The 13867-nt window shown below is 42.6% G+C and overlaps 1 protein-coding gene across 1 annotated transcript; it reads right to left on the bottom strand.

Moving 5' to 3' along the window:
• Nucleotides 1-12265: 12265 nt before the first annotated feature.
• On the bottom strand, nucleotides 12266-13861 carry LOC101563236 (serine/threonine-protein phosphatase 2A 55 kDa regulatory subunit B alpha isoform-like). Its single transcript, XM_012514693.2, is given in 2 exon segments — nucleotides 12266-13488; nucleotides 13490-13861. Coding segments are annotated over 2 exon segments (867 nt in total). The 5' UTR covers nucleotides 13850-13861; the 3' UTR covers nucleotides 12266-12981.
• Between the last annotated feature and the right edge of the window lie 6 nt (nucleotides 13862-13867).

Raw genomic sequence — 13867 nt, 5'->3', positions numbered from 1 at the left:
CCAGGGTCACATGTATTTGAAGTATCACAGGTAGCCTGTAAACTCGGGGTTGTGGTAAGCACTGGCTGGAAGGAATTGGGATAGGCAGGGGTCCACAAGTCTCGCTTGCCCTGAAGACTTTCATACTTTAGATCCTGTTTCAAATTCCAATGATCAGAAAATCAGATGCTATCTGATGTGTCAGGCACACACTTCATGGAAGCTTCAAAACTGGGGCATGTTTGTGAGAGGTTGCACAAGGCACGCTTGGAGGACCTGCTGTGTCAAAGAGAACCTGGGATCTTGTCTGTGTTGTTGATTTACTGCAGGACCTTTGCCAAAGTAGAGTCCCTCGGGGATTTTTTGCTTCTCATCTTACACTGGGTGGTTTAATTTCACGTTCTTCAGTCCCCTGGCTGGGAGACTGCGTGCATGAATTTTGCCACTGAGAATACGGGGATTCGCTGTCCACCTGCCTGCCTCCGACCTTTGCGGAAGTGCAGCAGAGCGCTCAGGAGCAAGGGGCGCTGCTCTGCACCCAGGCCAGGCCAGGCCAGGCCAGGCCAGGCCGGGCCGTTCCGTTCTGTTTCGCAGCAGCTGGCTGGCACCATTGTTCCCCCAGAGATCCGGGACCTTTTCCAGATGCTGTTGCCCTCGGGGCAGGGGAGAAGCTCAAAGGACTCAGTTGTGTGGCCTTTCCCCTCCCCCCAGGGCAGGCCCCGGGTCACCCAACAGGCTGACTCAGCCCTTGTCGGGGAACAAAGGGAATGAGAGATGGTGTAGAGAATTTGACATTTATGATCCTCCCCTCTCATAAAACTCGAAAGTAATTATCGCAGGAAAATGCTCTTAAACTTCTTCTACAGTATAGTAGCATTTTAAAAAACTGAGGAGAGGGGATCATTTCTAATTTCGGTGCTTAAGGGCCCATATTTTTGTTTGCCTTTTAATAATATCTTTGAAATTGGGGTTCATTAACAGCAGATGACAAGTCCTAACCTAATCGCTGCATTTGAAGAAATTACAGGGCCAATTCAGCGTGGTGATGTACACCTGTAAACCCAGCACTCGAGAGACTGAAGCAGGAGAATCACTGTGATTTTGGGGCACGCCTGGACTATATACATGAGTTTAAGGTCAGTATGAACTGCATAGGGAAACCTCATCTCAAAAAGATGAAACAAAAGCCCCACCAGGGCAACCTAGTGAGTTAAGACCCTGTTTCAGAGTAAAAAGTAAAAAAAAAAAAAAAAAAAGTGCTGTAGACATAGATTAGTGCAAATGCCCTGGATTCAATGCCTAGCACTTAAAAAAAAAATATAGGGTGATATACAAGGATGATAAAAATATACAATGAATGTCTAAATTTTTAAAACTTATTGCAGTAAAAGACACCTTGCCATCAAGCACCCTCAAACACTCCCCCTTAATATAAACACACTCATCCCATCATTTCTGGTCATGTTGTGAAGCAGTTCTGGAAGTCTTCTTTCATGAGTATCTTTATGAAATATGATAAAAAAAATATGTATTGAGTGCAATCCACCAGAAGAGCATGCTCGTAAAAACATTAAGATGTGTCCTCATCTATTTTATTTGCTGAAGCTAGTATCTGTGACTTATGGCTCCTCCCCAAAACGAAAGTGACCAAGAAAGGCAAATATCTTGAAGCAGTCCAGGACATTGAATTACCCACTTCAGTGCAAGTAAAGACACTCACAAAACAAAATGTCTGGAGCTGTTTTTTTTGTTTTTTGTTTTTGGAAAGAGCTATGGTGGTACATGCCTGTAATCCCAACATTTGGGAGGCTAAGGCAAGAGGATTACCACAAACTTGAGGCCAGCCTGGGCTACATAGTAAGTTCAAGGCCAGCTTGAACTATATAGTGAGACCCTGTCTCAAAGAAACAGAAAACAAAATGATAAGAATATTGGAAATGCTGAGTACCTGGAACGCTAGCACTTGGGAGGGTGAGGCAGGAGGATGCCTGCAAGTTTGAGTTTGTGTTCCAGGCCAGCCTAAACTACATAGTGCAATCCTATCTCAAAAAAAAAAAAAAAAGAAAGAAAGAAAAAGAAAAAAAAAAGAATAATGGGAAAAGTATGTTTAAAGCAAGGAGGAGTAATTTGAAAGGGCGCAATGGCAATGTATCTTTTTTTGTTTGCCTTTTTTTTTTTTTTTTTACGGAACCAGGGATTGGACTCAGGTCCTTGCACTTGCCAGGGAAGCGCTTATTCCACTGAGCCATCTCCCCAGCCCCTGTTTTTCTGTCTTTTTAAAACAGGGTCTAGGGGGCCTGACCCTAGCTCAGTTCTTTAGAAAGAAATTCAGATAAATAAATAAATAAATAAATAAATAAATAAAATAAAACAGGGTCTTACTATGCAGTTCAAGCTGCTCTTCAAGTCACTTTGTAGCCCATGCTGGCGTTGAACTGGAAGCAATCCTCCCATATTACAGATGGGGAAAACTTCACACAGAGGTGAATATACTTTCCTTAGATCACACTGCTAGGAAGTGACCAAGCCCAGGGGGTAAGCAAAATTCCTCTTTACCCACCCCTCTTTTTATTTATTTTTTATTTTTTGAGACAGGCTCTCACTATATAGTTCGGGTTGGCCTTAAATTCATGGTGATCCTCCTGCCTCAGCCTCCCAAGTGCTGGGATTACATGCATGCACCACCATGAGAACCTTTTGTTTTCAGCCTCCCCAGGGCTGAGATTACAGGCATGCACCACCATGCCCAGTCTCAGTGGCCAGCTCAGCACGCCTGGGGGTGGGGCTGGCGTGGCATGTAGAGCTGGGGAATCGAACCCTAGTCCCTGAGCTTGCCTAAGAAGGTGCTTAGTTTACTGAGCTATCTCACCAGTCTTTGGGCTAATATTTTTTGTTTGTTTATTTTGTGGTTTTTGCAGTACCAGGGCTGGAACTCTGGACCTTGTGTTTATCAGGCAGATGCTTATACCACTGAGCCATAACCCCAGCCCCTATTTTTATGTTTTGAGATAATTAGGACTTGCTATGTAGACTGGCCTTCATTCACTATCTAGCCCAAGCTGGCCTCAAACTCACAGCCATCCTCCTTTGTCAGCCTCCAGATCTTGACTGGAGATTGAACTCAGGCCCTGGCGCTTGCCAGCCAAGTGCTTATTCTGCTGAGCTATCTCCCTGCCCACCCCAATCTTATTTTTATGTGTGTTTTAAGGCATAAATATGGGGACATTTACTCTTTTATTATCCAAGAGGGTCATGCTGTACTGTGACTAGCTTTTCCTAATTAGTCCTATGTCTTAGAGATTTCTTTTCTACATAAGTACATAAAGAATAATGAGTACTTTTTAACTGCCTCCCAGTATCCCAGATACACCCTTGTGTCTGCAAGGCACCAGGCCCTGTCTTTTGTGCTTCATGTGCACATGTCATTTCAACTTTACAGCTTGAGCTCACTAGCATTTTTTTCCATTAAAAAAAATTTTTTTTTTGGAAACAGTGTCTTGCTATGTGGTCTAGGGTGACCTAGACATCACTATATATCCCGGACTGGCCTTGGTGATCCTCGTGCCTCAGCCTCCCAAGCATTTTATCCATTTTATTAAAGAGAAGGAAAATGAAATCTCGAGAGGTTAAGTACAGTCATGTGTGGAATATTGCAATAATATTCTGGTTGATGATGGAAATGACATTGGTTAATGATAAAAATGACAGTGGTCCCATAAGATTGTAATGGAATTGGAAAAATTCCTATTACCTAGTGGTGTGGCAGCCCTTGCTTATAGCAAATACATTATTCCTGTGTTGTGGTGATCCTGGGATAAACAAACCTACTGCACCGTGAGTCATAAGAGTGCCACCCATACGAGTATGTAGAGTACATAATGCTTGATAATAAATGACTGTGCTACTGCTTTGTATATTTGTGATTCTTATCATTATTTTAAAACATATGCTTTCTACTTGTTAAAAAAAAAACACAAAACAACACTCACTGAGCCAGGTGAGGTGGTGGACACCTGTAATCTCAACCTTCTGGAAGGCTGAGGTATGAGGATCACAAATCAGAGCCCAGTCTGGGATACTTAGCAACTTAGTGAGACTGTCTCAAACCAACAAACAAAACCAGTGAGGGATATAGCTCAGCGTGAAGGCCTTGGGTTCAACCCCCAGTGTCCTTCCCAAAGGAGTTTACAGTGAAATAGCTACATTGGCGTCAGCCTTGTACATCTCATGTTTATCGGTCTCTCTTTTTAAAAAAAAAATTTGGTCTTTTTTTTTTTTAATTTTATTTATTTATTTGTGTGTGTATGTGTGTGGCCAGCTCAGCCCACCAGGGGGCGGGGCTGGCTGGCATGTGGTGCTGGGGGACTGAACCGCGGTCCCTGTGCTTTGCTAAGCTTGTTCTAAGTAGGTGCTTTAGACCACTGAGCCATCTTACCAGCCCCCAAAACTTGGTCTTTTTGAGATAGAGTTTCACTATGCACTTTGGGGTGGCCTTTGTAGTCCAGGCTGGCTTTGAATTTGCATTGATCCTCCTTTCTCAGCCTCCTGAGTGCTGGGATTAGAGACGTATACCACCATGCTTGACTTTTTTGTTTGTTTGCATCTTAGTTGGTCTGATGGTTGTGGGTTATTGTTAAACTGCTTGCATCTTTTCTTTTTTTCTTGGCGGAACCGGGGATTGAACTCAGGCTCTTGTGCTTGCCAGGGAAGCGCTTATTCCACTGAGCCATCTCCCCGACCCCTCTTTTTCTTTTTTTTAAAACAGGTCTTGCTATGTATTCCAGGCTGGCTCCAAACTCACTAATGTAAATTCACTCATGTAAACCAGGTTGACCTTAAACTCACAGTGATCTTCCTGTCTCAGTCTTTCAGGTGCTGTGATCACAGGTATGTGGCACCACAGCCAGCTTTTATCTGTCCCTTGATTGCATCAAGAAGCCACGTCAAGCAACTGACCTATGCCCCCTAGGTTTGCATAAATACCCTGTGAAGTTTGCACAATAACAAAATTGCTCAATGACATATTTCTCAGGATGGCTCCATCATTAAATGATGCATGACTGTGTATTAACTGAGAGAGGAAGTGTTTGAACTTTGAGTCCACGTTTAGAACATTGCCCTTTTCACTGCCTTCCTAATAACAGAGTTTATTTAATACATTTCCCTGTTGGTGGACATGTAGTTTCCTGTTTTCTCCATTGCAAATGATGCCCAGGTGGACACCCGGCCCCTCCTGAAGTCCGTCTGGACATGTCCCTGGGCTGGACTGCCACAGTGTAACTCTGAGTTGAAGGCCAGCATTTCTGATCATTACATTTTTCAGTGATACTTTTTAACCTTTCTTCCTAATCTGCTTTCTTTAATTTTTTTTTTTTTTTTGGCGGAACCGGGGATTGAACTCAGACCCTTGCACTTGTTGCCAGGGAAGCGCTTATTCTACTGAGCCATCTCCCCAGCCATTAACCTTTCTTCCTAAAGGACTTTCTAGCTTACTCCCCTATCAACTATCCCAGATGCACACAGGATTTGGAACACACCTGAATTTGTTTCTTGTCTTTGTAATAGGTCTTTGGATGAGCTGTCTGTTCTTGGAGTCTTGATTTCTTCCTTTGTTAGAAAAAGATTCTAAGATGGGGAGTGTGGCTTAGTGGCTGGGCACATGCAAGGTCTGGGTTTGACCTTCAGAACCAGGAAAAAGGAAGAAGAGAAAGAAAAAAAAAGATAGTAATCCTAATGTCATATAAAATTGTGAGGGTGAGAGGGAATATCATTTATGTGACTAACACTCAGAAAGTGCTTATTAAACAATAAATGCTCAATAAATGACACTCACTAAATAGTTGTGCTTTAGTTATGAAACATTGCTGGGGGTGGTGGTGCATGGCTGTAACCCAAGCACTCAACAGGTTGGGGCAGGAGGACTGCTGCAAGTTCAAGGCCAGCCTGAAATGCATAGTGAAGCCCTGTCTCAAAACAAACAAACAAACAAACAAACAAAGAACATTCCAGCACACAGTGAAGAGCCTGGCACATTCCCCCTGAGAGGACAGCTCGGTGCTGTTGTTCATGGAGCAAGGTGTTCACAAGTCCACAGCTACGAAGGGCCAGGAGCCCCCATGACACCAGCCAGGACATAGAATCAGTGAAACTGACGTGAATCACTTTTCTTTTGTGGCTTTCTATGAGTCAAAGAAACCTCCTGTCCTACTATTTGGCCAGTTTTCTACTTCTGCAACCAGGGAGGTCATTTTTTTCCTCCCTAATACTGGAGACAGAGCCTTTGTATTGAGCTACAGTCCCAGTGTCACCCCCACCCTCCTCACCCCCAATGATACCAGGAATAAAACTCAGGCTAGTGCTTGCCAGATAGGCATTATGCTGCTGAGCTATATCCCTGGCTAGTCCTAGCCCCCCCCCCTTTTATTTTGAGAGAGAATCTTGCTAAGTTGCTAAATTGTGCAGACTGGACTCGAATTTGTGACCCTCCTGCTTCAGCCTCCCAGAGTGCTGGAATTACCAACCATTCTTAGACAACACCTTGACTATCCTCACTTCCTAGCTGCAAAAACCAATGCTCAGGGCTGGTGAGATGGCTCAGTGGTCTAAAGCACCTACTTAGAACAAACTAAGCCAAGCAAAGCACAGGGACTACAGTTCAATCCCCCAGCACCACATGCCAGCCAGCCCCGCCCCTGGTGGGCTGAGCTGGCCACACACACGCAAAATAAATAAATAAATAAATAAATAAAATTAAAAAAAAAACACAAAAAAAACCAATGCTCAGACAGTTCAATTAACTTGGCAATTAGGAAGGATTCAAGTCCACATCTGTCTGGCACCAAATCATATTTCTTTTCTTATGTTTCCAGAAATCAAGGAAAGGAAGTTTGGGCCAGAGAAGAGTGTAACAGTAAGTTTTTAACCAGGTGCTTTAGTTTTTAACCAGGTTCATGAAACAAAAGACTTTGTTTTTTAAGCAGGTGTGATAGTGCATGGAGAAGGCTGAGGCAGGAGGAGCATGTTGAGTTCAAGGCCAGCCTGGAATACATAGAAATATTCTGTCTCAAACAACAAAACAAAACAAACATTTTCTTAGCATCTTTGCAAATAGATGTGTTAGTGTAAACTAAGTCTGACCAAAGTAAAGTGGGACATTGTGATGGATTTCTGAGATATTAGAGGACAAGAGGTGTTATATTCTTCCTCTCTTCTGCTTGGTACAATGGCTGGAACTGGGGCCGGGGAAATAGCTTGCTAGAATAAGCGCTTGCCTGGCAAGCATGAGGGCCTGAGTTCAATCCCCAGCTCCGCAAAAACAAAACAAAACAAAAAAAGGCTGGAATTAAAGCAGTCATCTTGGACTATGTGATGACCTTAATGGAAGCCATACCAAGAATGGTAGACCAGAAAGATAAATTCCAGGTTTCAAATGATAGCAAGAATCTGCCATATCAGTCCTGGATACTCTTCCTCCAAGCCTACATCTACATGCTTTGCATATTTCTTTTTTGACCCATTTTTATTCCCTCCTTTCTGTTCTGTGAAGTGGAATCTATACTTGCTGACACAGGAACATCGAACTTAGGCATGAGTAGGAGGGGTGACCCTGATCATGAGGAGGTTACTATCAGGCAGTGTGAGGGGAGGGACATATCTGGGAAAGTTTTCCTTCTGTGTTACAAATTGATGGAAGGAAGAAGAGGTCCCTTGTGCCTCCAGACATTATTGTAAAGCTGTAACCATCTTGTGAGCTAGTGGGGGGGGGTGCTGGGAGATGGCTCAGTGGAATAAGTGCTTCCCTGGCAAGCACAAGGGCCTGAGTTCAACCCCCAGTTCTGCAAAAACAAAACAAAACAAAACAAAAAAACACTGACATCTTGTGAGATAGTGGGGAGAACCAGCATGGTGACAGATACCATGTGTGGGGACAGCGGAAAGAAGAGTGAGAAAGAACCTGGTCTGTGGTGAAATGAACTGAATTCAGCTGGAGCCTGCCTATCTCCAGATTCCTGTGCAAACCAGATCCTAGCATCCCTCTGTGCTAACACACATTTTTAGTTGGGTTTTTACAGCCAAATCTGGGACTAGTGCCAGCAGGATGATAAGGTCAGGGTGTGGGTTCAGAGGAGTGGCTGGTATGAAGTACAGGTGAAGGTCACGGATGATCACCCAAGAGCAAGGAATGAGGAAGCCAGTGTGGAGGATGGGTCAAACTCAAGGAATGACAGAGGGATGACAGGGCTTGGGAGGGAGAGCAGGGGTGCAAGGCTGGAGCCAGGGTCTACAGTGAATGAAGGAGGAGCTGACAGAACCAGCAAAGCAAAGACCAAGTAGCATGAACCTCAAAAGACATGAATAGGAAGAATGCATCTGTTGGGATCATTTTGGTTATCAGGAACAAGAAATAATTCTGTTGCTTAGTCATGCTACTTGTTGTTTTGTTTTATTTTTTATTTTTGTCTTTTTTTTTTTTTTTTTTCCGGAACTGGGGATTGAACTCAGACCCTTGTGCTTGCCAGGCAAGCGCTTATTCTACTGAGCCATCTCCCCGGCCCCTATTTTTGCCTTTTTGAGACGGGGTCGTGCTGTGCAGTTCAGGCTGGCTTTGAGCTCACTTTGTAGCCCAGGTTGGTCTCAAACTCGCAACAATCCTCCTGCCTCAGTCTCCTGAGTTCTGGGATTACAAGTGTGTGCCACCACACCTGACTTTAGACATGCTACTTGTGCAGAGCCTGTTTAAGACTTGAGCCCATTGTTGCAAGTTCTGGACCAGCCTGGGCTACAAAGTGAGCTCAAGACCAGCCTGAACTGCATAGTGAGACTCTGTCTCAAATACACACACACACACACACACACACACACACAATTTCAACACTTTTTTCTTCCTCTTTTATGGGATTTTGTGTGTGTGTGTGTGTGTGTGTGTGTGACAGGACTAATTCGAGACCTTGCACTTGCCAGGCAAGCACTGTACCGCTCAGCTATGTTTCTGGTCCCCTTTTATGGGACTTTCTCACTGACATTTTAGGCATTATTTATGTATTCTGGATATGTCTTTGCATATATATATTTTGGAAATCTCTGAGTCCATGGCTTTTTTTTAAACTTCTAAATGAACACTTGCTAGTTCTTGCCAATCTTATGATGTGAAATCATTTCTTGAACTGTGTTTTCAGTTAACTGTGTTTTTAACTCTGATTCAGAGTGAAGGAGGCAGATACTTTTGGTTTGTCTTTGTTTTTGTTTTTTTTTTTGCGGAACCAGGGATTGAACCCAGGCCCTTGCGCTTGACAGGGAAACGCTTATTCCACTGAGCCATCTCCCTGGCCCCGAGGCAGATACTTTTCACCAAGTAACCTCAGGTGGGGAACCTAACACTGGACCTTTTTCTTCAATTTTGACTCCCATGGTGCCTATTAAGGCTTTATTCCACACAGGCTTTAAAAATGTTTTAATAGGCTGGCCTATGGTGGAGGCCAACACCTTCCCCCACAAACAACCCAAAATGGAATACATAGTATACGTGGGGTACTATGAAATAATTTATAGTCATTTTTTATTCCTCAGAGACTGTGCTATTGCCCATTTTTCCAAGGGTGGAACTGAAACTCAGATTCATCTGGGCCTGCCTTAGATCTTAATAAAATTTTGTACTGAAATGTGGCTTTCAAAAAGATACATCTAGGGGGCTACGAATTTGGCTCAGCGGTGGAATGCTTGCCTAGCAAGCTGGAAGCCCTGGGTTTAGTTCTTGGCACCAAAATCAAAAAAATAAACCAAAAAGATACATTCACATCCTAACCCCCAGAACCTTTGATTGAGACCTTACTTGGATAAAAGATCTTCAGAAATCTAATCAAGTTGAAGATCTTGAGATGAGGTCATTCTGAATTAGCTTGAGTGGACCCTAAACCTGACCTTAAGTGCCCTTCTAAAAGAGACACACACAGTGCTCCCACGTGCCAGGGACATCTTGGAGCCAGCAGAAGCTGGGGGTGGGGTGGGATCTGCTCTAGATTCGCCCAAAGGAGTGTAGCTCTTTGCTAACTCTTTGATCTGGACTTCTAACTTCCAGAGCTGTGAGAAATTAATGGCTGTCGTTTCAAGGCCATTTGTTACAGCTGCACTAGGAAGCTCACTTGTAGGACCACGAGAAAGAAGGGGAGAGGGGGGAGAGTTGTACTCCCTAAAGGTCCTGGGCCTTCCGCCAGCCAGCTCCCTGATGCAGTTCTGCTCTGGCCTCAGCACACCTCATTGTTGTTCAGCAGCCACTGCCACTCTCGGAATGTGCCAGCCTCGCTCTCCTTAGAGGCCTTTTCTTTGCAGTTACCTCTGCCTGCAGTGTCTTCCCTCCAATATCCACAGGCACTCAGTTCTCTGTCCCCTAGAAAAGCCTCCCTGACCTCCTCTCTAAGGAATCTCTCGTCTCCCAAGTCACCCTCATTTTTTTCTCACAGTACTCAACATCTGACATTGTACTGTTCATTATATATTTGTCCACCTATAATAAAATCCTGCCCTTTGATTTCCAGGGCTGGATCCTGAGAGGCTTCTGCCTGGCTCTGTCTCAGGCGCTCACCTTTGGTACTTAGGTGTGAGGAAGTCCAAGCCACATGCAGAGGCAAGGTGTAGGTTTCTTGCTGCTGAGGGCCCAGCCTTGATCACAGTTGACACATGCTCATGTGAGGAAGCTTTTGTAATGAATCCAGCCCAGCTGCCATCTGACTGCAACTGATTGAAAGACGTGGAGGGAAAACTGCCCAACTGCCCAGTCAGCCTCTCAACACCAAAGGTAATAATAGAAGGTAATAATAGAAATGGTTGCTATTGTTTCAGGATGTGGGGGGAACTACCCAGTCTAGGCCTCAGGTCAGCATGGGAGGGGACACCAATCTCTGTCTTCCTCCTGGACCTTCCTCTTCCATCACCTGGGTACTGCCCCCATGACTAGCTCAGTCATAGCAAAGGACCTCTGGGACAGTGGTCTGTCTACATGGATGTGAGGACATTAAATCCCAGGCTCTGGCTTACCACTGACAGATGATTTAGTGTGTATTCAAACCTTAGTTTCTTCTTCTGTAAAATGATTAATGTTCCCAGCTCTGAGCGCTCACAGGAATGCTACAAACTGCCATCCCACGTGCCTGAGTTTAAGGAGTTACTGTCAGTGCTTGCATTTTATATTCATTTATTTATTTATAGTCTTTTTTTTTTTGCAAAAGATACAGTAATTTTATTACATAAAATTTCTCCTGTGTGCTAAAAACTTAATTTACAAGACATAATTATTTGTATAATGGAGAGGAAATTATGATGGAATTATTTTTCATTACCGAAGAACAATAGATAGTGGGAATACAAGCACTCCAGAGTCCTCTGTAATATTCAGGTTGTCATATTACTGCTCAACCAAAATATACTACCATTCTATACAATATAAATGCCTGTTCGATTCATCTTTTAAAAATAAAGTCCATCTTTTCTCCATTAAAGCTTCTGCAGGACTGACAAATATGCATCCCACTATAAAACCAGGAGTCCTCTTCATCTTTGGATATCACCACTTAAGGAAATGCAGTCGCTTAGAGATCTGAATCTTTGAGGCAGCAGCTGAAGTCCAGTAAGCACTTTATGAACACTGTATCTTTAAAGGTTTGTCTTTAATATAGGCTTTGGAGAACAAAAACCAAGAAAAATATCTATGGCAAATTACATTTCATTTTGATTCTGATTTGATAGCAGTAAAATACAAAAAAAAAAAAAAAAAAGCAGTTGGTGTAGTGTCAATTTTTATCTATGAAATTACTAGATGTTAGTTTTCTGCTCTTGTATGACTGACAAAAAGGTTTAAAGTTGTTAAAAAAACATTTAACTCTTTCACTTAGTATTTAGTTAAGGCAAAAACAAAACTAAACACTATAAAAAGTCTTTAAAAATGAAGTTCTACAAATTAGGCTCTCATTTACAGTAATTTCATTAACAGATGAGTTAAAGTATAGATACAATGTATCCAATACTGTCAGAACTACAGTAATGTATCTCTAGTAGCATTTATAGATCATGAAATCCTTAATACCAATATATATTCAGAACACGTTCACACAGAACCAATACCTCTCCTCCATGAAAAAGAACATTTGTTAAAAAAATAACAAAAAATATCATTAAAACAATGGAAACCATTTCATTTAACTGCACCCAAGGGTATATGACACAAAATATTGACTTAAAGAGGTAGATTTAAAAAAAAAAATAAAAATAAAAATAAAAAAAGAAAACCAGATGCTCCATTCTTTGTCACTTTTATTCAGTAGTAGTTTTTTTTTCTTAGTTTCGTTGCCAGACATGGCAAGGAGTGATTACAGCCATCTGTTATTAAACATTTGTTCGCAACATATACCCCCTTTACCATTGACCCCAATTTTCATTTTGTGTGCTTTCTTTTGTTTTTTTTTTTTTTTTTATATATACCACCACCAAGACTGGGTGGAAGGGGCAAGGGTAAGAGAGATGAGGGGGAAGAGTCCAGGAGGCTGGAGAGGAGGAATGCTACAAGCCACAGTAAGAATGAGCTGTATTTAATTTAAAAAAGGGGAAAGGGTGTACCCCACAAATGATACAGTAATGAGGATACACAATTAAATCCCATAGCATGACTGAAGGCGTTCACTGTGTTTGATGTCATCACAATGGAAGGCATAAAAAGTGGAGTAAATCAATGTTGACACAGTCCAATCTAGTCCATTAGGCAAGATAGTGCAAGAAGTCATTTAAATTAAAAGTGCCCTACCCTTACCTAAATGGCTAGCAGACATGGAGAAAGAACACCAGGGAGGGATCCAGAGTTTTCTCCATGTAGCTATAAACATGTGTTGTCGAATGGCACACTGTCAAACACTGGAAGGGGTGCCACAATGGACCTCTCTCTTTTATAGGTATGAATGCTAGATTCAACTATCTCAACTAAGCAGGAAGTGGGCTCTTCTGCTAGGAATGCCGACCCTAATTCACTTTGTCTTGAAATATATACAGATTGTTTGTAGTAGCTACAGCAATGATATTCTCCTTGGGATGCCAGGCTGTATGAAGGATTTTCTTCTTGAAATCTAGGCTGTCAACACTTATTTCATCTTTCTTTCGCTTGCCGCTTGCACAGACTTTGCGTGGCTTAAAAACCGTGCGGGGCTTATTGTTTTCTCGTGATGCTTCTAGGGTTATATCTCGCTTTGTGTTCCTGTCGAACATTCTGAAGAAATTATTGTAAGATCCAGTCATGACAACACTGTCAGATCCATTCCAACAACACTCAAATTTGTCAAATATGCAGTCATTTTCATACAGTGAACAAAGTTTACTTCTGAGGTATTCATGCACCTGGTATGTTTCCACAGGCCTGTTTTCCATATTTAAATCCCAAATTTTGACTGACAAATAATCTCTAGTCATCATATAGTGACCACTATGACTGAATTTTACATCAGAAATAGAAGAGATGATTTCGGAAAAAAAACGACCTGTTACTGGGATCTTCAGGTTCTTCAAACAGTTTAGAATGCCTATCACAGAGGGCAGATGCCCTCATGTCACAGAGTCGAATGGTGCCTTTACTGCTGCTGTACACAAATGTGTTACAGCTGTTGGGATGGAATTCTGCAGCTGTGATCACTTCTGTGAGCTCTTCCATATTGGCAGGTTTGATATCCACAATATTAAAACTCCTGTCTGTAATTTCCAAGTGCCAAAGATTAATCCACAAATCATCTGCAGATAAATAAGTTTCCTAGTCACTATTAATAGAAATGGAGTTGATGTGGTATGTATGAGCATTGGCAAATATTCTTCGTGGACTGGCCTCCACCATTAAATCCATGGGCCTGAAGACTGGCAC

This window comes from Octodon degus, unplaced genomic scaffold (assembly GCF_000260255.1).
Source record: "Octodon degus isolate 3935 unplaced genomic scaffold, OctDeg1.0 scaffold00037, whole genome shotgun sequence".
Classification (NCBI taxonomy): domain Eukaryota; kingdom Metazoa; phylum Chordata; class Mammalia; order Rodentia; family Octodontidae; genus Octodon; species Octodon degus.
Note: the sequence above shows the minus strand (reverse complement) of the source record. Positions and strands in the feature narration are given on the sequence as shown.